This window comes from Equus caballus, chromosome 1 (assembly GCF_041296265.1).
Source record: "Equus caballus isolate H_3958 breed thoroughbred chromosome 1, TB-T2T, whole genome shotgun sequence".
Taxonomy (NCBI): Eukaryota; Metazoa; Chordata; class Mammalia; order Perissodactyla; family Equidae; genus Equus; species Equus caballus.
Window position 1 is genome coordinate 110974438 of NC_091684.1, and position 24901 is coordinate 110999338.

The following is a 24901-nucleotide window of genomic DNA, read 5'->3' on the forward strand; positions in this document are numbered from 1 at the left end:
GAAAATAACAAAACAAAAAAAACCCAAACTTTACTTGCATTTAGCCATTAATAAATAATTTACAGTATGTACACGCAGTGACACCCCACACAGGTCGCAGACACAAGGACACAGTGAGGGGTCCCCACTTCCAAGCAGAATGCGGTCAAACACAACCAAAATAAAGTGCTTCACTTTTTACTTCCAACAGAGGGACCATCTAAAAACCAGCAGGGGCCTTGCCCCACCAGCCCACCCACCGGGGTCTGGCAGAGAGAGGGGACCTCTTGGAGGGGGAGGCGGGGACACGTCCACAGCCTCCTGGGCCAGTGTATGAGAGGTCCCTGGGGAACAGCAGAGGGGCTGCCGCGGGTGCCAACGGGTGGGTGGGGACAGGGCGGGGCTGTGGGGCTTCTGGGACAATCGCCCCCTGGGGCCTCGCCGCACCTTTGGGAGCGGAGCCCAGCCTCGTGTTGGTCCCTGGGTTCTCTGGAACAGCAGCAGAGGCGGGACCGGTCCAGGGCTTCTCCGACAGATGTGTGGCCCAGGCTCCCCGCAGCAAGTGTCTTTTGGCTGTGTGGCCACGGGGCTCAAGGGAAGGGACGGGACGGAGGAGACCCTGCAAGGGATGCTCAGGGCCGAGAGGCCTTCCAGATGTGCTCCTCTTCCCAGAATGCAGACCTGGGCAGATGCGGCAGGCAGCACGGCTGGGGGGGGGGGGGGTGGGTGGGGTGGGGGCGGAGGCAGGGCAGGGGAGGGGAGAACAGAGGATCAGGGCAGGCCAGCTGGCCCTATCCACTGGGTCTCCTGCCCACGCGCTGCGGCCCAAGCTCCCTGGCCGGGGGCTCTTGTCATCTGCTGGAGAGGCAGGAACAGAAATCGAGGGGTAGTTCTCTGTTTAGACATTTAGAAACAAGGACTTGACTTCCTACGCACAGTGGGGAATGGGCACCAGGGGGAGGGGCCAGAAAAGGACATCTGAGCCCAAGAGGGGCATAACTAAGAGCACCTGCCAACACGTATGGTCCCCAGCCGCGGGGCTCCGGCGCAGGGGCTGGTGACCGGGCCGGAGCCCGTGCCCACAGCAGCCAGGGCGCACATGGGGGTCTCCCCTCGGCTCACGGGGAGGCCACAGGCAGGAGGGCACCCGGAGGACAACCCCTTGTGGCCAAAGGGGTATATGAATTTGCTAAAGATGCCAAGCATCACCCCTGGGGAGAGGAGCTCTGCCTGGGGGGCCCGCCTCGCGGGTGCCTCGGCCCCGCCGGCTTAGTGTGTGCGAGTGTGCTCGTGTGAGAGTGTGTGCGTGCGGCGGGCGCAGGCGGCCCCCGAGTGCGCGTGCAGCAGTCGCCGGGCCTGGTTCAGTGCATTAGGGGCGGGAGGAGGCGACTCTGGCCTCTCCCAGTGTCTCCGGCGGGGCGGGGCGTCGGCCTGAGGGGCTCTGGTGTGCACATTCACACCGCAGGGCGGGCGGAGGGGCGCAGCGCCCCCTCCCACAGCTCTACTGTCACAAACATCACAGCACCAGTCACCACAACCGTCACGGGCCCTCGAGAGGGCGGGGCGCCGCCCCACGGCCCCAGCCCTTGCCAGCAGACAGCCCGAGGCAGCTCTGAGGTAGCTGTCCCACAGCCCCCGGCTCTGACCCCTGCAGAGACCCGCGGGCCATCGGGCGGCCGCCGGCCAGCTGGGGACAGGCAGCGCCTCGCTCTGCGCCCTAGGCGGCCATGGCCTCCAGGAGCCCCGGGAGCATGGGGAGGAGCAGGAGGCTGCCCAGGAGGGGACTGGGGGCCGGGGATAGCGCCGCAGCGGCCGCGCGGCCTGGCGGCTCCTGAGTCCTCTCATAGAGATGCAGTCGGTCCTTGTTAGAGTGGAGCATCTTCACGTCCTCCAAGGCGTAGTAGGCCGCCAGCGTGAAGTTCACGTCCCCCGTGGTGAGCAGGTCGAAGACGCAGGCCTGGTAGTAGAGATCCTCCACGGGCAGCTTTTCCTTGCACTTGGCCGCGGCCGTCTCGTACGGGAAGGTGTCCGGGGCCGCGGGTGCCGGGCTGGCGGCCGCCTGCCTGCGGGTGCCGGGGCCCTCGGCGTTGGCGCGGAAGGCCTGGAAGTCGATCTGCTGGTTGAGGGGGCAGCCCCGCAGGCAGAGGTAGAGGCCCTGGCTGTCCCGGTCCTCCACGGCGTTGACCACCTCCTCGGGCATGCGCACTGCGAAAGTCAGGTAGCGGCCCACCTGGCGCACCACGATGGTGGTGCCGATGTACTTGGCCTGGATCTCCACGTGCTGGCCCGACACCTTCTCCGTGATCTTCAGGCTATTGGCCCCGTGCTTGTCCCCGCCGTTCTTGGAGCCATCGGCAAAGGCGGCTGGGAGCTCGTCCATCTCGGCCTGGTACACCTTCTGGTCCACACACTCCTGGAAGTTCTTGAAGATGATGGTGAGCTGCGTGTGGGGAAGGCGGCAGAGAGAGGGGGTTAGGCAGTGCTGGCGGCTGCAGGGGGAGAAGGCCAGCCCCATCTTAGGATGCTCTGGACTGAGAGCAGGGGATGGGGGAGCCCCCAGGATGCCCCAGACCACCCCTTCCCCATTTTGATCACCGTTCAGTTCCATCTGCACTATTACTATTAAAGAAAAACTATTAATGTTTTTCTTTAAAACAACTTGCTTTTTTACTTAACAATAAACCGACTTCGCGGAACTGTAGATCACGACCCTAACTAGAAAACCAGCTCATTTACTATATATAGAACCACATATATGAACCATAAAAAGAAAAGCATAGCTCATTAAAAATGAGAGGTCCTTACCCACTGTAGCAGGCTGAATAATGGCCCCAAGATATCAGGCCCTACTCCTTGGAACCCGTGAATGTTACCTTACATGGCAAGAAGGACTCTGCAAGTGTGATTAAGTTAAGGATACTGCGATGGAGAAATTACCCTGGATTATCGGAGTGGGCCCTAAATATAATCACAAGTGTCCTCACAAGATGGAGACAGAAGGAGATCTGATCACAGAAGAGGAGAAGGCCATGGAAACAGAGGCTGGAGGGATGTGGCCACAAGCTGAAGGATGCTGGCAACCACCAGAGGTTGGAGGAGGGGAGGAACAGATTCTCGCCCAGAACCTCCAGAAGGACCGGCCCTCCTGACACCTGAATGTTACGACCTATAAGACTCATTTCAGATTTCTTGTCTCCAGAACTATAAGAGAATAAGTTTCTGTTTGTCTGACGCACTCAGTTTGTGGTATTTGTTTCAGCAGCAACAGGAAACTACTACAGTCCACAACCATCTAATGTCATCTCTCTGCCACCAGTGGACCTGCAGCAGAATTCCTGAAAAAGGACCACAAGCCACTGGCTGCACAGAACAGCAGGCGGAACAGAAGAGACTGATGCTCAAAGAAAGAACGAGCAGGTGAAATCCACACAGGCGGAGGCCACAGCCGCAGGGCTGCCCTGAGGCTCGCCCAGCCTTGGAGATGAGCAGGAGGAAGAGAGAGAGGAGGAAGGTGCTGATCAGTGAAAGGGAGATGGGGGCTCCGGGCTGAACATGCAGCCCTAGCCGGGCGGAGCAGAGAGGCTCATTTCTGCTGGAGCCTGAAGTCGGGGGCGAGGGGCTGGGCTGAGCAGCCACATTAGTAACTGTCCTCCTGAGAGCCACAGACACAGGCACATTTGCTGCATCTGGTGTGGGGGGACACTGTGTTTATTATTTGCAGTCCCGTATGTCACTGCAGGGGAGGGTGACATTATCGTGGATTTCCAGATGAGGAATTTGGGCTCAGAGAGGTAAAGTGACTTGCCCAAGGTCACACAGCCAGCATGAGGCAGAGCTGGGCTGAGTCTGTTGGTTTCTAGCCCCTAAGCTTTGTCAGCCACAAGCCCACAGGGTGGGAGGCCTGGGAGAAGGACGAGAAACAAACAGCCCGCCGAGTGAATGGGTTTCTCCCTGTCATCCTGGGTGAGGAGTCTGGCTGCTCTCTCCTCTCCTCCAGAATCCTAACTAGGAAGATCATACGGGGTGAAGACGTGAGTGAAATTGGAAGAGAAACAGCCCCTGTTCCTGCTCCCAGGTGCCAGCTGTTCTGCCACTGGTAGCTCTGGATGCCTTTCAGGCCACTGCCCGCCCTGGACCAAGGGCAGCTAGAACCTGAACTCCCAGCCTGAAGCCAGGGAGGGAGGCAGGGCGATGGCAGCAAGGTGATGCCCAGGCCTTTGAGGACCCCCTGCACTGCCCCCCGCCACCATTCCCAGGCCTTGTCCCCTCACCCCTGACACCAAGCTCCAACCTCCTCCCCCCGCAGGAGAGGAAGGGCCTGGCCAGCCGGCTCCCAGGGCCCCTGAGGGCTCCCACAGCTCCTCAGAGGGTCTGTAGGCCGAGGGGCCCCAGCAAGGGGCGGGGGCTGCTGATGACACGTATGGCCTGGCCATGGCTGAGTTCTCTGCCTGGGCGCCCTGCCGGACGTGGCAGTTGGAGGGGTGATGATGGCCTGGGACGGCTCTCGGGGTGGAGGGCAGCGCTGTGAAGCGCCAAGGCCTAACAGTGGGTGTACAACAAGTGGGTGTATGACAAGGACAGGCCCCCAATCTGCTAGAACCAAAGATGAAACCAACAGCAGCTCTGAGGGGAAGGGAGGCAGGGAGAGCCACTAAGGACCTCAGTTCAGACAGGAGGGTCAGAGGGAGGCTGGCCAAGACAGCAAGGGCAGGCTGGGTGGGGGCCACAGGCCCAGGAGTGTGTCCGGCTGCAATTCTGGGTGGCTGGGAGCATGGGGGCTGAGGGGAAGCCGGCAGGGAGCGGCCTTGGCCTGGGGTCAGGAGCAGCTGCTGAGAGGAGAGACCTGAGGACTAGAGAGGGGGCGGCCTAGGGACCGCAGAAAGTTCTAGGCTGAGCAAGCAACACTGTAGTGCGAGCCTGGCTGGAGGTGTCCCTGGCTGTGTCATCGCTGCTCTGCGGGCCCCCCTTTACGCATGGTATAAAGCTCAGGGGTCACAGGGGGCAGAGAACGAGGGGCCTGGGACCTTCAGAGAGGATGCCGTGAAGGCCCTGGCCAGGCTCCCTGGACAATCCTTCTCAGAAGGGCGAGGATGAGAGGGACTCGGTGAGCGGTGGGCCACAGGATGACTGCAGGGGACTCAAGGCACTGGGCCTTCGTGGGCCCCTCTCTCCATCAAAAATTGAAAAACTGTATTTTGTGACTGCACTGCCATAAAGACTAACACAGTCTACGTTGGATTATGCTGATGCTCCCCTCTGACTTTAAAAGAAAGGAAAGCCTTTCCATGGGCTACTGGAATTCTCGGGCCTTTGGCGCTGTCCCCGTGGGGCCTGATGGATGACTGGCCCTGGGGGCAGCAGGCACATTCTGCCATCTTCACTGGGCACAGGAGGGGCTGGTGCCTTGAAACCAAAGGGCAGAGGCTGGATTCCACTGGGTGCTACATTGGGAGGTCCTGATGTGCACAGCTCGTTGGGCACAGGACTCAGTTTCCCCATCTCCCTCCCCAAGGTCACAGCCTGCTCATGGGAGGGGGCACACTTCTGGTTTGCTGTGGGATGTCCAAGGAAGCCGCACGAAACTGCCGCACGGCACGAAACTGCCACTACCCTACCCTCTCTGACCTGAGAAAATGGTGACTTCAGTCACGCTCCTGCTGCTTCCCAAAGGCTGCCACCCTGATGTGGAGGCTGCCTGCGGGGGGCCGTGAGGTGGGCCAGCCAGGGTGGTCTGGGCAGTGGGTGGTCCTGCCACTGGGGGAGGGGACGCAGGATGAGGGACTCTGGTGTCCCTGCCTGGTGTGCAGGGCCACACAGACGCTGGGAGGGGAGCTGCTTTCCAAGTGCCATCAGTCTCCCTGGAACAGGAAAGGCTGGTTTCACTCTAACCGCCATCTCTTGTGGAGACAGTCTCCTGGAAGGCTGACAGGCAGCTCGACTCTTCTTGGCACCGATGCCAGGACTCAACCACAAGTAACAGCATGAAGGGAGCCTGTCGAAAGCCGGGCGGCTCGCTGCCAGCACGGCCACGGGTGCGGCTGCCGCTCCTGCCTTGGCTGCCCCCCTTCCCAGAGGGGCCTGGGGCCCCTCTCCACCGAGGCGGGCACAGGGCAGAGGCCTGGCTACAGCAACAACTATTTATGGAGCCCCAACGGTGTGCCAGGCCTGGGACTAGGGGCTGTGTCCACACGGGGAGCAGCACAGCCCAAGACCCCTGTCTTCACGGAGCTCATGCTCCGAGGGAGTCACAGACCAAGTGGGTGAATGGTGCAGTGTGACAGAATGGTAAGTGCTCCGGGAGCCAGCGAGGGGGTAGGCAAGGGGAAGGCAGGAGCTGGAGTGCCTCTCCTCCCTCAGCCTCAGTTTCCTCACCTGTAAAATGGGGTGCTGCCAGCCCAGCTGGAAAGAGGAACAGAGCAGGGAGCTGGGCACAAAAGGCAGTCCCATGGGGGCGAGAAGCTGGCTAAAATGTCAGCCCGGACTGGAAAACACTGGATCTTGATCATCCACAAGAACAGAGGGACGGCCCGGGCTGGGTGACACCAGTATCACGGGAACTGAGTGACAGCCCCTGGGTGAGGCATCACGGCTGAGCAGAGGAGGGGGTGTGGGTTCAAGGGGGCAGAAGAGTCTGGCAGAGGGCTCTTGTGGGGGAGGGGTGGTCATAAAAGCCCCAGACCCTCATCACCTTGGAGATAAAAGCCTCTTGGTCTCTCTTGCCTCCCTCGAGGCTCCAGGCCCCTCTCCCACGTTCTGCCCGGCTCTGCTGCAGCCCGCTCCTGTCCTTCGAGGGCAAGCTCAGTGGGAGGACTCCAGGCGGCCTTCCCCAGCACTCTGGGCAGAGCCGGGCCCCCAAAGCCTGCAACATCCTGCTGTCCGAGCACCCATCCTGAGCACCCCTTTGCAGGTCTTTGTTCTCCATTCCTAGCCTGAGAGCTGTGGGGAGGGAGGGAACGCTGACCACAGAGGCTGCGCGAGAGAGGGGTCTGGGAAAGGTTTGCTGAAGGAATGAGCGAGCAAACCTGCCTGCATAAAGGAGGCCCGAGAAAAGAGGCAGGGGCAGGCCAAGGGCACTGGCACCCAGCCACCGATGTTTCTCACCCGGTACCACAAGGCTCCAGTCTGCCCTGGGTCCTGAGACCGGCCCGGCCACAGACACTGACCCTGACCCTGTCACTCTTGGGCCCCAGGCAGAGCCTCCTGGCTGCTAAGTTCTCAAGGTGGCCCCAGGTCACAGCAGAAAGGGGCTGGGCTGGGCTGGGCTGGTCAGGCTCTGTTGCAGAGCCCCATGCCCTTCTGGAAACCCCACACCAGGATAGGAAGGGAGGTCCTCCCACGCCCGCTTGGGCAGTTCTGCTGGCCACAAGGTCCAGCAGTGGGCCTGGAACAAAGCGGGCATTTGAAAAATGTGGGCCAGCTGAATGAATGGAACACAAGAATGAATGAATGAATGAATGATGAGTCCATCTGGCTTTTGCACAGCACCGCTGGGCTCAGGGTCCCAGCGTGGGTCGGCGGAGAGCCGAGGGTGGCATCCAGGGGTCCTAAGCCCAGGCACATCGCCCCAGCCTGCAGGACCCACCCTCCACCCTGTCAACCCCCAGTCACTGGGGACAGCAGGCCAGCCTTGCTGGTCGCTAACCATAATTCCTCCCAGGTCCGTGCTCGGCTCTGTTATCACATTTGGTGCTTATACCACCCTGGGGCAGGAGTGGCAGGCCTCCCGAGGTCCACGTCCTTCTCACACCCCAGACCTCCCCATGCGCCCTGCCAGGATGGAACAGGGAGCCTGCTGCCGGATTTAGAAGCTGCAGCCTCAGGCTCCCGGTGTTCATTTATCTTGGCTCTAGGGAGGGAGGCGGGTAGGTGGAGGGGCCGCAGGGAAGGCAAGGCAGCTGGGTCCTTGATGCGGGCCCCCCTCCTTCTGTGGAGAGCTGGGAGGGGGGACAGGGCAGAGAGAGCCCTGGCCACAATTCTGCTGCCCACTAGGCTTCATGGCCTGTAAGGGCACCCTCAGGGCGCAGACCTGCTTGTTTCCTACCTTGGGCCCAGAAAGAGGCCCCCTGCAGGCATGCAAGGGCCACCAGAGCAGAGGGAAGTGGCAGGAATTTTCCTGGCTGCCAGGTCACCTCACTGTCCTCCTCTGGGGTGTGGAGGGACGGGAAGGAACAGAAACGCCCTTGTGGGACAGCCTGGCACTGCCTGACTCGCTGCCTCGCAACGTGCTCTTCCTAGGAAAACACACCCGCTGCCAACCCGGAAACTCCAGGGGCTCTGGAGGGCCGGGCCCTGAGGAACACAGAGGTGTCCCCACCTCGTGGACTCTCAAGAGTCTGGCTCTGAGGCCAGCTCTCTGGCTGAGTCTGGACATGAGGTCCCAGGAGACCCTCCTGGAAGTGGCTAGGGATGGAGAATCTGGGATGGATGGAAATGTCCCATTGCTGGGGCCACAGGCCACATCGTGGCTGCCTCTGACTCTGGCCCTGTGAGCAGGACTTGAGTTAGCCACCCAGATGCTAAGGCCTCCTTGGGTCAGAAGGCGACCAGCTCGTGGTGGCCTCTGGGGCTCCCCAGACGGAAACCGCCTCTCCTGGTAGTGAGGATATTTAGACTCCAGAGTCATGGGCCCAGGTCAACTCCTAGCTCCACACTCTGGGCTGACTGCACTTTGGGTGGGAGGCCACTTTCCCTCTTGGAGCCTCAGGTTCCCGTTGCATCAAACAGAGCTGCCCCAGCCAGGCAAGGCCCACCCAAGGGCGGAGGAAGAGGCTGCATGGGTGTCCCTGGGCTGCTCAGTGAGCCGCTTCCTCATGCTCGCTTGTTCCATCTTCCCCCATTCCCACTCACGGAGGGCCGTTTCTGCTTTGGGGCTGCGGCCCTTCTGTGTGGGTGTGGCACTAAAACAAAGGGCAGGACCACACCCCACAGCCCTGACCTGCAACCGAGCGTCCCCAATGCCTTCCATGCACCAGAATCACTGGGGGCTTTACAAAAGCACATCTGACCCCACCCAGAGATTTGGGGTCAGACCCATTTCTGCTCAGTTTGCAAATATGCAGCTACATGAGAATCCCTGGGTAGGACCAGCACCTCCAGGAGGCTGCCAGGTCCACTCGCCCAGGGGGGGTTATGCTCCCATTACACTGTAAGCTCCCTGGGGGCAGCAAAGGGGCCATCTCTGTAGAGAGGCTCCTCTTTGCCGGGCTTTATCACTGGAGTTTTACCAAGACATAGTTTGGGGGCAAGAAAATAATATTCTGCAAGATTGAAACGGAACTCTCTGGGAAATGTTTCTAAACTTCTTGGACTATAACCCCAGCGAGAAATCCACTTTACTTCTGGACCCAGTGCATGCACACGTGTGCATGCATACACACCCACACAACACTAACTTTCACAAAAAATTTCCCCTAGGCACGTACAATGCATTCACAAACTCCCTTTTGTGTATGCTAGGTGATGCCTGTTCCACTTTACACAAGTTAAATAAAAGGCTCCACGTGTGCTGGTTTCTGATTCTAGAATGCTGCCTTTGCAAACCTCTAGTGGGCAGTGTCCAGAAGTTGGAGAAATACCACACTCTAGGCAACATGCAGAGGTGGTTCCTAGGTGGTTGACCGCACGACAAAGAATCTCTAGAACATTCTTTTCTCAATAATCTGCCCATTTACTGAAAATAACAACGTGGCAGGTGGGCAGAGAGGGGGGTGCAGGAGGCACCTGGGTCCCATCGGGGCGGGTCTGGGCTCTCCTAACAGCAGGTCCTGGGGGGTGTGACCCGCCGCCCCCGCCTCAGCCGCATCCTCACCTTGCTGGTGGCGGTGGCGGCCGAGCCGGGCAGCACAGGTGTGTTGGTGACTTGCACGTTTAGGTAATTATTGTCGATGAGCGGCCAGGCGCCCTGCACCTTGCAGGTCTGGAAGCGGTCTGTGAAAGTCCTGAGGTGCGGGTCCCCAAAGAGGCCGCAGTGCGTGTAGTTGGGGGTGGCCGCGTGCTTGTGGAAGCTCTTCTCGTAGTGGCAGATCTCAGGGCTGTCGGAGCGTTCCTGGCTGTCCCCCGGCGGCGGGAGCGTGCGCAGGCGCGGCTGCGACGTGGGGCCATCCTTGGAGCAGTTGTGCTGGCTCATGAGGTCCTCGATGCCATGGACCGCCGAGTGGTATGCCAGGTCGCCGCGGCAGGTGCGCGCCGTGCGCCGCGTGCACAGGGCGTAGGTGCGCAGCGCGGCGCAGAACTCGCGCGCCTCGTCCGCCACCTGGGACTGGCTGCCTGCCGTGGCGCTCCAGAACTCAGAGTTGCACTTGAGGATCTTGCACGGGGAGGTGGCTGTGGGGAAACGAGGGGACACGCATCAGGGAGGGCGCAGCGAGCCCAAGTCGCCTCCAGCGCCGTGTGCCAGGGCTGCAGGCACATGGCACGGGGGCCCTCCTCTCACACGGCGCCACCCGCACGGCACGTTCGCACGCAGACGGCTCAAAAGCTCCCGTAGGTGGTGGCGAAGTGTGGAACCTACCCGTCCCGCCTTCCAGATTCTTCTGCACAGTCCCTAAGGACCCCAAGTGGCCACCCATGTAGCTGGCACGCTGAAAGGGTTAGCGGGGCCCCTCCCACGTTCCTAGCCCGCGAAGAGGAAGGGTCAGTGTTTCTGGGCCACAGGACTGTGGGAGCTGACAGGCCACCCTTGGGCCTTTGACATCTGTTGACACTTTCACAGCCATCCCTAAGAATTTTGGCAAAAGCAACAGAAATTTGGCAGGGAATTAAGCCCCACTGTTCAACATGTGTCCAGAGCTCTGCCACTGTGTGACCCTGTGCAAGTGACTGAACGTCTCTGTGCCTCATTACACTTGCGTGGAAAATGGGAGAACAACACTATCATGTGAGGTTGCTCAAAGTGTTAAAGGACTTAGGACGGCACTGGCAGATGGCAGACGCTCCATGAATGCTGGCTAGTATGATTATTATATTAGCACTTGTCACAGAGGGCCTGGTTCCCATCGCCTCGTCTGCAGAGTAAGGATAGCTTCCCTCTTGATCCGCGTACCTCCATCCCTCTCTATCCTGCTCAGGAAAGCTAGCTGGGAAGCAACTGAGAGTGGTAACTGTGGATCTGCCCTAAGCAGTGTTGTTTTGTTTTTTTTTTAAGTCACTCGCAAGCTTTCAGACGTTTGTGATAATTAGCTACAAATGACTCTCCCCAAGAACCGTGGCTTCAGCACACCCAGATCTTGTACCTGGACATGTGGAACCTGCCCTTTCCTGGCCTTCCAGATTCTTCTGCACAGCCGTATTGAGCACACGTGGCTGGCATGCAGACAGGCAGAGAAGTTTCTATATAGGCTCCAGGAGCAAAGGGGCCAGCCAGCTGGGAGGCCCGGGCTCTGGGGTCGAAGCCCAATGCTGGGTGGTCAACAGAGGGGAAGGGAGCTTTTGCTCCAGCCATTCCTGGCTGGGCCACTAACCTGGCTTGTGACTTTGGAAAAATCTGTATATGTCTCTGGTGCTGGCTTTTACCCATAAAACCAAGTTGTGAATAAAACCAGGGACAGAAATAAGTGAGGGCAGGCTAACGAGAGAACCATCCCAGCAGCTGCCTGTGTGAGCCCATCTGGGCTGCGAGGGTCTGGACCTGGACGCCTCAACCATCCGTCTCACGGAGCTGAAGTGACCTGCCCGAGTCAGCCACCTGGGCATGGCAGAGCTGGTGCACGGCCTCAAATTCAAGCTTTTCCCCACTCGACCTGTGTCTGTCGTCTGCCAGCAAACAAAGTTGTTTCAGGTGGTATCTGGGTGAACATTTCCTTCTTTCAGTTTGAGAAGGTACGGATTGACTTAAATGTGTATTAGGATAAATAAAACAGATTTGATGGAAGACCTACAGATTTTCCATGTTCATAGCTTTATTTTAAGTCAGAGAAGGGTGCTGACTCGAAGCAGCAGATTCGGCAAGGAATAGGTGATGACTGAGGTGAAGGGACCGTGGCCAACGGTGGGGAGCACTGGGCATGGTCCACCTCTCAGAGGCATGCTCCAGGGGCAGGTCTCCCTTGAAAGGCAGCTGGAAGATTCTCTGACCCTGTCGGTCTTCATGTGCCCCAACCTATAGAAGACATCCAAGGGCCCCACCTACCCCTGGGCTCCAAAGGGCTAATGTGGTCAGCGGGCCCTGGCCGAGGGTGGAGGGTGGGGAGGGGAGGGGGTGTGTGGAAGGGGCTGCGTGGAACAAGTGCTTTGGAGGAACGCAGTGCAGAGGGACTGGCTGGGGTGGCCACCAACCCTCCAACTCCAGTCAGTGGCCTCACGCAGTACCCGCTCTGCAGCCTCGCTAATCCAGGAACGGGGTGTGCTCACCTGCCATCTGCCTTCTCAGAATCACGTAGAAACAGAGAAAACCGTCCAAAAGGGACACAGGCCTGGTGCTGAGTTGTGGCCACCTGGGCCCTGCCCACCACCCACCAGCCCACCGGCCCAGGGACCCCTGCCCACGTCCAGGCTTGGGTCGCCCTCTGGCCCTCATGCCCAAAGGAGAGAACGACACCGCCTGTCCGTTTACCAGCAGATGCTGCAACACAAGCAGGAGCTGCGCTGGCCTGCGCTCCCCACCAGAGATGGCAGAGACTGAAGTCACAGCCAACTCACCCTGTCCCAGGCTCAGTGCTAGGGGCCCTGCAGGCCTCTCTCGGCCCCAGGGACTGGCACTGCTGCCATTCCTGCCTCGCAAGGAGCAAAGCCAGGCTCAGCGAGGAAGAAGCCGAGGCAGGATTTGAGTCCAGCCCATCAGACCCGAGAGCACATGCTCCTGCAGCACCACGGCATCAGACAATCTTAGTGCTCACAGTTCCCTGCACCAGCCACTGCCTGGTTCAAGGGCCCACTCCACCTGGGGGGACCTCAGTCTCCCCCCCCCCCCCCCGAGGACCCCTCCTGTGAGGCCGAGAGCCCCCACCAGCCAGGAGGCCTGAACCCACACACTGTCTGTGGCTTCGCCTCCAGCAGACTAGTTCCAAGGGGCCGTTTCTCGGCGTGTGGCCCGTGGAATGCGCAGGGACTCAAAAGCTGGGGTTGGGGATGGCGCGTAGGGCAGGACCAGCCTGCACACAGTGGGGGACATGTGGGGTGGCCCACTCCTGACCCGGTTTGTGGCTCTGTCCCCGCAGTGGGCGACTCCCCAGGTTCCTGAACTTCAGGGGCACGTGGTGATAGGGCTCTGCTCTCCTCACAGCCTGAAAGCTGGGCTCAGCGCAGCATCCCAGCCATGGGGCTCTCCGGTGTGTCTGGCACTCAGGACCGAAATCCCACTGAGGCGCCCTGAAAGAGGGTCCCTCACATACTCTGGGGTCACAAGAGGGATCTCTAATCACAGACGTGGCTCTTAATACCTGTTCAGAGCAGGTTCCTCCAGTGTCACTGCACGCCCACCGCCTGGGCTCTGACTCAGTGGTCTCACTGGGCCTCAGCGTGTGCGTCCCTGCCAGGCTCCCTGGGGAGCCCCTGCGGCTGGTCCATGGGCCACACTGCTTTAGAGTTGGGTCATTTCCTTTTCCACAGTCACAAAGGGGCCAAGGGAGAGCCCGGTGGAGCCAGGACAGGCTGGAGGGGGTGAGCGGGGCATCTCCTCTGGGCAGGCGGGGGCTGTGAGGGAGACGGCTTTCCCAAGGAGTGCAGCCCGCAGGGACACAGCAGCCCACCCAGCACAGCCCGGGCCCTCAGCCCTTGGAGACGAGGGCTCTCAGCTCTCTCCTCAACACTCAGCGCGGTTCCTTCACTTGCACCCACTGCCCACTCCAGCCCTGGCAGGAACAAGACAACCCCAGAGGGGGCCTGGCGGCTCCTCCCACCACCCCCAGGTGGCCACAGAGATCGCTCTCCATCTGCCTGTGCACTCAGGAGCCAGGCAGGGCCTCCACTCCTGGGCAGCTCCACGCAGGAGTGAGCTCCTCCGGCCCCTGCTCCCTTGAGGTCTTGCCGATGCCATTGCTCAGCCGTCTGGAGAACGTTCTCGATGCTATCACCCAGGACACTGGCCATGTAGGGTGATGGGCAGAATGGGCAGTGGAGGGATGGTGTCCGGCTCAAACTCCTGCTCTGTCCCCTATTAGTAGTTGTGGGAACTTGACTCTGCCTCAGTTTCCTTGTCTGTGAAGTAGAGGGCTGCCGAGGATGAAATGGGGAGATGGACATGGCATGCCTGGGATGCAGGGGACATTCCATAAACAGGGTCCCTGACAAATGTCTCAGAGAGGGGCAAATCCAACCCCCTGTGAGGTCAGAGGGTAGAAGTCCCAGATGGGGGATGGGAAGGGCATTGGATGGAAGCCAGCCCTCCGCTGCCTCCCCGGGGGGGGGGGGTCCCTGCTGGTGCCCGGGCCGGCCTTTCCACCTGGATTCTGATCAGCAGACTCTGGGCAGCCCCCTTAATCCGCTCGCTGACCACCCACGTGCACGGGCTCACCCCCACAGCCTACCTGGCTCTGTCCAGGACCATGACTGTCTGGGGGCCACACTTCCCATTGCACCTGGGGTGGCTTCGCCCCTCTGCCTCACTCACCACCTAACTTTCACTGCGGGGGGGGGGGGGTCCTAGGGACTGAGTGTATCCCTCCAAAATTTACATGGTGAAGCTGTAACCCACCAGGTGATGGCATTGGTGTGTGTGTGGGGGGGGCGTTGGGAGGTAATTAGGTTTAGATGAGGTCATGAGGTGGGTCCCCCACGATGGTATTAATGTCCCTGTGAGAAGAGACAGCAGAGCTCTCTCCGCCACGTGAGGACACAGCAAGAAGGCAGGTGCAGGCCAGGAAGGGAGGTCCCCCCAGATACCCGCCATGCTGGCACCCTGCTCTCACACTTTCAGCCTCCAGAACTGTATCCTTGCCCCTCTCTCTCCTCCCCTCCCTGGGCCCTCCCGAGTCCCCTCTGCAGGAGCTGCCAGTGCCATTCAACAGACAGGCAAACCGAGGCCTGGAGGCGCTCAACAGCCCTCTTCTCCCAGGTGCTCTGACACAGGTGAATGCAAACCACAGCCTCCCCCACAGCTGCTTCCTCCTCCTCCTCCTCAGACCTTTTGTCCTTCTACACACACCAGGCAGTGCCCAGGGGCCACAAAGACAGAGATAACAGTTCTGCCCTCGAGGGGGCTGACTGGGGAAAGGGCTGTGTACCCATGAGGGCATCGGGCAGCGGGAGTTGGGGAGCAGAGGGGGTGGGCACACGGGCCGGGCCTCACCCCACAAAACAAAAATAATGACAATGATAATAAGACTGGCACCCCTTGGCCTGTGCGGATTACAAATTGCTTGAATGTTGGATCCTCACAACTCCTCTGAGTCATGGAGCAGGAATTTTTATCTTCATTTTAGAGATGCAAACACCTCTGGGGCTGGAGCCAGCCTGGCCCACCCAGCCAAGCTTTGGGGCTGTTTCTATGCTTTTCAAAGTGTGTTTGCCATACCTTCTTGGGACACAGGCTGAGAATGATCCAGCGCCCCAAATCCCCAAAAGCATGGTGCGGTTTCCCACGCCCAGCTCCTGAGGCACAGCCATAGCGACCCCTCCACTCTCAGGGTGGCGACCACCTGCCAACTGGATCCTGAGCCTCCTGCACAAAGGCCTGCGTGGAGCCCACCAGGAGCAAATGTGCTGTGAACGGATCCATCCCTGACCTCCTGGGTTTCCTCAGCACTCCAAACCCTGGGGCCTTGCACATCTTCCTAAGTGTTTCAGAGGAACCAGAGCACTCCCATCAGGGATGGAGAAGCTATGGATCAGGACCGCGGAATGCTCGTGAGGCACTGAGCGCGATGAGAGCTGGGACCAGAATTGAGGGCTCCCATTCCCTCTGCTGTGTCTCCGGGTGGTAACGCAGCTCCCCTGGGCCTGTCTGCCTAAAGTGGACGTTCATGGAGCCATCATTTCCTGGGGGGCTCGGAGAAGGGCGTAGGGAATGCCAGGGCTGGACAATCCCCATGGGCGTTGAGCTGAGGGGCCCCTGACCCCCACGGAGTCATCCTGCCACCCCGTGTCCACTCCCGTAAATCACGGGCCGAAGGAATCCCCAGGTCAGGGACCTGAATGTAACCTGGCCCAGCATCAAAAGGAAAGGCTCTGGGCCGTGGCGTCACCTGCCAAGGAGACCCCAGAGGGGCTTGATTTTTATGTGCCGTATCTTTCTAAAACAGCACAGGACCTGAATTCCAGGCCATAAACTTTGGACTGTTCAGATGTGAGCGTCCAAGGAAGCAAGCACGGAGAGGAAAGTCTGAGCATCTGAAACAGATCTTATTGCAACTCGTGCGAGCAGGGGGAGGACACCAGCTTTGCAGAGCAAGCCACTCTTGGTGCTTTCAGGGTGACGGAAGGCCGCCAGCTGCCCCATTCCTGCAGATGGCAAGGTGGCCCCTTCTGGCCTGTCGGCCACCTCTCAATGGATCCAGGACAGCCAATGGGTGCAGAGTCAGGGGATTAAGGAATCTGATTGGTAGTTAAGAAGTTCTCCTGCGCTTCTATTTCCATCGCAGACACTGTGTCCTCAGGCAGGAGCAGCTCTCAGGGCCTCCGCTAACCCCAAGCCCTTGGACATGCAGGAAAATGCAAATGCGCCGGCCGCGCAAAACTTTCTCCTCCTCAGAAGCGCACGATGCACGTTTCGTTCTGACCCAGACCTCTTGAATCTTAGAACTTTTAGGATTAGCTACCAGGGGACAAAGAGAAGAGAATCCAGAGGCTGCAGACAGTGGCCGGCCTGGACTCACCAAGAGGAAACCCCGAACTCCCTCCAGAAGCGGGGAACTTGGCTCAAAGGGTGGGGCGCAGGCCTACAGGCTGGGGTGGGCTCCCTGACTTACAGGGCTGGGGGGGGTGCCTCGGTACTAGGGTTGGGACCCTGGGCAATCACTGGACCCATGTGCTCCTGACTCGTGCAATTAGGGCCAGAGCTCCTGGTTTCTCTGTGCAATCTGCTTTATCAAGATCACTTTGTGACCAGACTCCATGTTGGCTCCACAAGGTGCACCATGGAATTTCAGAACCTCATGCCTGAGGGACGCCAGAGGTCATGGTTTCCACCTCCAGCCTCCACGGCAGGACATTTCCCTGTAGCGTCCCTGATGGGTGAGCATCAGGCCTCCACTGCCACTGGAACTCTGCAGGGGCTGGGCTAGCCCCTCCTGCTGTGGAGGGCTCCAGCTGTGAACCCACATCTGCCTCCTAGGGACTCCATGGGGCCTCGGTCCTTCTCTAGAGCCACAGAAAAGGCTCAAATATAACTACCTTGCAAATATTGAAAACAGCCCCTTGGCTTCCCTGTGTCACCCTCTTTGGCTTCACCCCCGGCCGCTCCTCTCTGTGGGCCTCACTGAACTGTGTGTGTCATCCATCAATGCCCCAGCTCGGGTGCCACCTCCTGCTCACGAGTCCCCTGAGAGCATCTTTGTCCTGGAATCCTCTGGCTCCCACACTCCAAACTTAAAGCTTCTGCGCCCCGGGGCCCCACCTAAGTGCACACCCCACGTATGTAACATTTCACTTTTGGGGGAGGTGGGCTCCAGACTGTCCTCCTTGTGGACTGAGCCACGGCTGCACAGCTTGCCTGACAATTCTTTTCCTTTAAATAGCAACCCAGAGCCTCTTGGAAACAGAAAGATGGGGGCAGGGAGCTAGGAGCACCAGCTGTACCAACCCAGGCGGGATGAAAATATTTATGCACCAGTGCAGCATTAGCTGCTTTCAGAGACCTCCTTTGAACTGTTAATCAGGCCCAATCTTTCAGAATAATAGCCTGATTATTACCGCCTTGTTTGCATAACAAAGAAGCCCAATAAAACTTACTGAGGGGTTCTGAGGGGGTGTGCAGGGTCTGCCCTGAGAAAGGAGTCTTAGGAATGTGGTGAGCTGCTTCACCGCCTGAACCCAGGAATAAAGACAATGCAATCTGCCACCAAGAAAAGCCCAATAGACCAATAAATTACCGGCGTGCAAAGGAATTAGATCAGGTTTCAGTGGCCCTGTAGGAGGGGTGGGGTGAGCCGGGACAGAGAAAAACCTGCCTCCCTTAAAGGCGTACAGCTCATTCTGAACACAAGCCCCACCGTCAAGTTGGTTGTGTCCAACTCTGTGGTCTGCGTAGAAACTGCCTGAATCCACTACTTGCTGAAAGTTCTGGACCCTACCTCGTGCTCGGGACTGTGCTCCATGCTGTTCCTGGAACAAGCCCCAGTGAGTTTCTGTGCCCAGGTAGAGTCAGCCAGACAAACTTCTGGAATGCAGAGCAAACACGTGTCATCAAACCCACTAACCCACAACAAAGATGTAAGAACCGAGGTGTGAGAGGGTGTCAGGGAAGAAGCATTTCAACCAGGTCTTGAAGGGAGAGTGGGATTTGACAGGTGATGGCAGCAAAGCTCCAGAAGCACAGGGGGCCTCCAGAAGGGCTGAGACTGGCTGGAGGTGAAATGCTGGTTGATAAGAGCGTAGCCAGGAGTTTGAGTCAGACACAAAGACTTGAGTGCCACCTGTGCCCATTATGAAGCAAATATCACTCAGCTTCAAGCCGCTTTCCTCTGCTCTGTGTGGGGCTGGGACTCTGCAAGCCCTGTTTCTCTTGTCACTCAGCTCCCTGCTGGATTCCACCACAAGGGGGCACTAGATGGAGGGGGAAGACTGGAAGCCCAGAAGTACTGAGAACAGCCAGGCAGCAGCCCCACAGACCCTGGGCCCCCGGGGGGCTCTTCCCTTTGTCCCTGTAGCCAGAGGGGTAAAAGCCACTTCCTACAACTGTGTGTACCTCAGTGGTCCCCCCGGGGCCTTTCAGTCCTCCCACATCCATCTAACAATATCCATACAGGAGAGTTCCCTCTGTGGAAATACCCCGTGTGGTTTCTATTTTCCTGACTGGACCTTGATGTACTCTCCAGCCTCAGGATTTCAGATTAGATCCAGCTGAATGTGGGGAGCCCCGGATAATTTTCAGTAAGTCCACAGCATGAGCAGAACACTACGTAGGAAGTGGTGTAACTTCAGAGGTGACGGCTTCAGCTGGGATAGCAGGCAGAGCAGCTTAAAAGAGAAATCACTGCACAGCCTCAGTGGAAAGGCCAGCACTGCAGCCTGAGACCTCTGTGTCCCTCGTCCTCACTGCCCGCCCGCCCTAGACAGCAGTGACGCTGAGGCTCCCCTCTCAGCAACATGTTGGGGTGTAGGTCCTGAAGGAGGGGGAAAGGGAGCACCAAGCTAGGGGGGTCAGCCTGCTCGCGCCCGGCGTGAAACCCACGCTGCAGCATCAGCAGAACGAGCAACCGGCCACTGTCCCCCTCCTGTCCCTTAGCACTGAATCCAGGAGGCGAGAGCGAATGGATCTAGTGCCAATATTTGGCAAACTTTGGCTTGGGCCGTATTCCGGAGTCTCTTTGCTTGAGAGATGCCTGAGGCTGCCTGTTTGTGTCACTCCTGTAGGAATTTCACTTGACTGTCCCGATGTAAACATCCAGGTGTTTGGCATCAGATGCCGAAAGGAACACACCCAGGTGACAGGCTGGATTTTTCATCCAGTGCAGCGACCCCAGCTTACTTAACCCACGAGCAGCCAGAATCACCTTTCCTAAAAGGCATTCTTCCCCCGGTCTAGCCTAAGACTGTCCCAGGGAACTGACCGAGCCCGAGACTCCAATGTGTCTCCCACCCTCGAATGCACGAGGACTTTGCTCGGGGGCTTTCTCCAGGAACTGGACTACAGGAGAAAGAGCAAGGCAAGAGGAAGTTTCTCGGAGAATCTCAATCGACTTAGGAAGGAGGGGCGGAGGGTAGGTTGGGGAGCTGGGGGTTAACTCACTGCCAAGTGTGGGCAGAGGTGGCCCCACTCACCGAGCTGAGGCAGGAGGCACTGCCCCCGTCACACCCAGCCAGGGCCACTCTGCCCCAGCCTCCACTCATGCCAAGTTGCAGCAAGAAACCACGCTGAGTGCCAAGGAAAAGGACACATCTCAGCTTTCCAAGCTGGACACCCTCCCCCAGCTCCCACTGGGGCCACGTGGAACGTTCGGAAGCACGTGTGTTGACCCTCAGGCCCAAGGCCACCAGCAGGCCTGTCATTCAGGTGGCGGAGGGCCTCTCTGGGTAAGATGGACCCACGGTGGGCAAGGGCCAGCACAGGATCCATGCCAATACCATCCTGTTCTAGGGCAGAGAACGAAGCTGCCCTGGGTTCCACAAGGAGGGTGATCCATGGCAGAGACATCACTTTTCAGATATGCAAGCAGCTCGCACGTGAGCATTTTGCTCCTCCAGCTGTGAGGCCGAACCCCTTTTCCTGAGTCTCAGGATGGCTCTGGAAACGATCATTTTCCCTCCTGGCTCTACCTCCAGCAACCCTGGCTCATCTGCTTGGCCGCTGCAGGTCCAAATGCATTTGAAGTGGCTTCTCTCCCTCACTGCCATCCGCGGCAGTCCCTTCTCCTCCACCTTCCTCGTGCAGAGGGAGGGCAAAGGCACGCCAGCTGGGCACATGCCCGGCGGGCGCGCACATGTGTGTGAGCCTGTGTTCACGGGACATTCCTCAGCGTTGGGAGCAATAATGGGCTCCTTTCTGCAGGGCCCTGGGTGTAGAGGGATCTCTGTAATAGGCGTCTCGGTATTCTGCCTGCTCGGGTGAAATGGTGCATGAAATGAATAAATAAGCAAAACCCAGAAGACATAAATCTGACTTGGGAAAATTTGCACAATGACAGCCCTGCCAATTTGCTTTCCCTGACCTGTCGCTGGGTGGCATCTTCTTCTTTGCGATGCTAAGCCAGGGATGGATCAGGGAGCAGAGAGGGCCCCTGGGAGGAGGCAAAAGCGCGAGATCCATGGAAAATGGGGTCCCTCTTCATTCTGCTGTCTAAACATATCTCCAAAGTCTGTTTCTTACTTTTTCCCTGCCTTAAAGCCTCATGTGCTACACAGCACAAAGTCTAATATGCTACATGGCAAATTTAATAAGTGTGTTTATCCAGAATCTGGTATATGGAAAAGTGCAGAGTTTGGGGTTTTTCTCCTGGCTCTGCTGCTAACTGGCTGTGTAATGTCAGGCCACCTCTCTGACCCTCTGATTCCTCATCGGTACAGTGGGAATGATGATGCTCATGGGGAAGGTGTGAACATCTCATGAGGTGACATATTTAAAGCATGTGGCAGAGTGCCTGGTACACTGCAGCCACCCAATAAATGGAAGTGCACTAAAAATTATTATTTTCCTTCAAATGATTGTCCTTTTGGATAGAACAATATAAAGGTATTATAACTTGAAGGTTGTTCATGAGTGTTAATTAGTGATGGTTGCCTATGGGAGGCTGGAATTTGGGTTATTTTCATTTTCATATTTATCCTTTTTGGCCTTTAGATTTAAAAATGAGTACTGTTTTTATAACCAGAAAAAATTATTTTGGAAAAAAGATTGAGGTATCTCGGGGAAAAAAACCTTGCGGTCTCTGTTTATTGAGCAAAAAACAAACAGAAATGCAAAAAACCCCTAGGGCCCTGTAGTTCCTAGGACTGTCCCGGTGTGTTTGGGGTGGGGAGCAAGGAGAAGGGTATAAAGGAATAGCAAATGGGGTTTCTACTCTTACAGACACAGCTGCTGGTTTGGAAGAGGACAAAAACCCAAGACTCAAGAAGCAACGAGGCCAGGAGGAAGTGCAGGTGTCAGCAGCCGAAGCGACAGGTATCCAGGGCATTGGAGAGATGGCATGGCTGTTGGTTGAGGGTCTGCACTGGACCCCAACAGATGGCAGTGAACTTGGGCCTCGATCAAACGGATAGGCATTCCATTCCAAACCGGGTAGTGGCACGAACAAGGCCCAGGGGCTGCCCATGGGTAAGGTGGGGTGATAGTGGAGTACGGGGAAGCCAAGTGTCACCTGGAGCCTGGGCATGTGCTGGAAGCCATGGAAATGAGGCCCAGGTGGAGTGTGGGGCCAGAAGTCAGAGGATGCTCCCTGACTTCTGGATGCTCAAAAGCGTCACAAGGAGCTACAAGTTCCTGATGCTCAAAAGAGTCACGAGGAGCCACAAGTTCCTGAACGGGAATTTTAGAGCAATTCATTTGGCATCTTGGTGTGTGTCTGTCAGGGGTGGGCAGGAGGCAGGTCCTAGAGCTGGTCAGCTGCTTGTAGCAAGGTGATAATGGAAAGAGGCAGAAAAGGGTGGAAGAAGGACCCCCCCCAGCCTCAGGTGACGGGACTGAATGGAGAGGTCCACCTCACCCCCAGGACTTGAGGGTTCCAGGCAGTGTGGTCTCCAACAGACACAGGCCAGGCACTAGTCCAGTGAGCTGGAGGGGAAGAATCTAGGGTGAGCAACCATCCTGATGGGCCCAGGACTGAGAGGGCTTCTCAAGACGTGGGGCTTTCTGTTTCAAAATTAGGAAAGTCCTGGGTGAACTAGGATGAGTTGCCCTAGAAGAAACAGGGCCTTCAATTTTAGGCAGGTTGAATTTAGCCAAGCATGAAAACAGCATGGCGCCTAACCACTTAGCCAAAACATAAAGTCGGGTTCTCTGCCCAGTTCTGTCGAAGGCCTTGCACATTTCACCAGAGAGGACTTTTAGCAGGAACCACATGCCCCCCCCAAGATGTAAACTGGTCTCCGTCGCATCCTCTTCCCTCCACAGGGTCCCAGGACCCCCTCTTCCCCATCTCACTGAGTGTCCCTAACTGGGCCCATGGATCACCTCTCCCCAGTTCTCCTTTGTGCTCTGGGTGAATGCTAGCAATTTCTCCAACCCTGCCGAGAGGTTTTCCGTCTTAATCCAGAAGGAACACCAGCGATGCTCTCCTTGCTCCCCAATCCACCCTCGGGGCCTAAGGGGCCAACTGCCCATAGATTATCCATCGGCCCTCCTGGGGAGCCAAGGCTCTGCCCTGCAGACCCCTTGGTGTGTCACACACCGGCCTGCTAGCTGGCTCTGCTGCCATCTGGCTCTTGCAACTTGACATCATTTCATTCTCTCCCTTGGGACACACAGTCCTGCTGGGAGCGCAACAACGTGGTAAGCAGGTTGACTTGCTTGCACGTTTCTGAACAGTAGCTCTGGGAGAAATACTCTCATCTCTACAATGACACACACGCACAGAGGGCCTGGGTCTCCACTAAGGACTCAAAGTAAAAGGAGAGAAACAAGGGAAAAAGAAAGGCTGCAGGGCAATAATTCTTAGAACAGCGCTCCTCACACTTGTGTGTGCATCGGAAGTCCCTGGAAGCTGTGTGCAAGTACAGACTGCAGGGTTCCACCCCAGAGGATCTGCTTCAGTCGGTCTGGGATGGGTCCAGAACTTGTCTTTCTAACAAGCTCCCAGGGGAGGCTGGTGCTGCTGGTCCGGGGACCACACTTTGAGAACCACCGTGTTAGAGTATAGCATCCATATGCAGTTAACGGGAAGCATGCCAACGCGTCTAAAACAGATGCCTCTGATGGAGTTCTCTTAGAAATCTGTCTTATTAAGTCACAACGGTTTCAAAGTTTAAAAAGTATCTATTGATTGTGTTTTGAAAAGGCTGCTATTTGTGGAACACTCTTCTAAGAAGCCCTTTTTGGCCTCAACACTCCCCTCCCCTGACCCCCACCAGCAAGACACGGCCACTCTGTCCATCCCCTGTAGGCACAGCATCGTCCAAGCAGACACCCTGACGGCCCATGGAACAGCGCAGAGCCCTTGTCCCTTCATGGTGCTGGGGTCTGCCTGAAGGCAGATGTGGCCTTGCTCAGTCAAGGGCCCCAAATGCTGTCAGAGTCAGGAACACAGTAGGTGCACCAGACACAGTGAGTGAGTCCGTGTAAACACTCTCAAAAGACACAAGCCCTCTCAGTCTAGAAGAGGTTAAGGCATCTTTCTCCACATAACTATGTCCAATTTAATTTGTCCTCCTATGGGTTTACTCCTGGCAGCCGTTCAAGCTGACTAGCACTGAACAAACCTACGCTTTCACGGGGCTGCTCCAGCCAGATTCCACCTGTCTTCAGGGGGCGAGGCCGCTGCCCAGGGGGCCCAAGTGTCTCCTGCCTCAAAATGGCCAGCGTTTCATTTTTCTCTTGATCGCCCACCCTGCCCTCCTGCAGACCTGCAGGTTCTCTGACTTTATCCCAGAGCGGCCTCTCTGGCGACACCTCAAAGATGACAGTCCATCTCTTTGTTGTGGAAATTTCCCATTTCCTCCCTTACTCCTGAAACCATCTTTTGACCCAGGTTTCTTGGGCATACAAGTTCTCAGAGCCACCGGTGCATTTCGTTTGGGGATACTGGAGGCTCACTTTTCAGTAAGGTGGGCAATTTCACTAAACGCGGCTGTCAAGGCCTCAAATTAGGAGCAACATTAGCCGGTGGGCATGACAGTGCAGCAAGCTATCTGTTTTATCTGCAGCTTTTAGTTACCAGCCTTGAAGCCAAAAAGAAATGGGCTGCTTGGAAACAAAAGTGATGGAATTCAGGCTGTGAATGACATAACCCACCAGCTTCGCTCACACTATAGGGAATACTTTAAGATAAAGTTTTAAGATGGAGAAATGACCTGAAAAGCAACAAAAACACCACCAGCAGCCCTCGCAGCTCCCTCCGAACTCTGAGTCCCTCGCCAGCCCTTCCTTCCTCTCTCTCCAGCCCAAGAAGTTAGCAAGTGCTGCCACTTTAAGAGCGGGAAGGTGTCGTTTTAAGGGCCTCTAAGCCCCCCTTCTCAATTTCAGCTTCGAGCTGAGATCACATCCCCCATGGCAGCCAAGGGACAAAAGCCATTTATCAACCCATCTGATAAAACTTCCAGCGGGCTGGATCTTTATCTAGACCAAACCAAGATGCACACAAATTGCAAACTCCTGTTTCCCCAAAAGGGGGATTTCTTTTTAAAGAAAGGGGTTCACTGTTTATTTGATGTTTTTAGCTCTTGGGAGGGAACCAAATCA

General features: G+C 57.4%; 1 protein-coding gene and 1 long non-coding RNA gene across 3 annotated transcripts in view; one reads left to right on the forward strand and one right to left on the reverse strand.

The window, feature by feature from the left end:
* RGMA (repulsive guidance molecule BMP co-receptor a) overlaps positions 1 to 24901 on the reverse strand; it is a 43108-nt gene continuing 18207 nt past the window's right edge. For both annotated transcript variants that reach the window (XM_070267354.1, XM_023650851.2), the window contains 2 exons: positions 9788 to 10302; positions 1 to 2419 (listed from right to left, as the gene is read on the reverse strand). In XM_070267354.1, coding sequence (XP_070123455.1) covers positions 1697 to 2419; positions 9788 to 10302 — 1238 coding nt within the window. In that variant the 3' untranslated portion in view covers positions 1 to 1696. The remainder of the gene's footprint in view (positions 2420 to 9787; positions 10303 to 24901) is intronic.
* LOC138924139 (uncharacterized) lies at positions 16673 to 17263 on the forward strand. The gene is made up of 2 exons (XR_011438844.1): positions 16673 to 16777; positions 16982 to 17263. It is a non-coding gene; the product is annotated as an uncharacterized lncRNA (long non-coding RNA).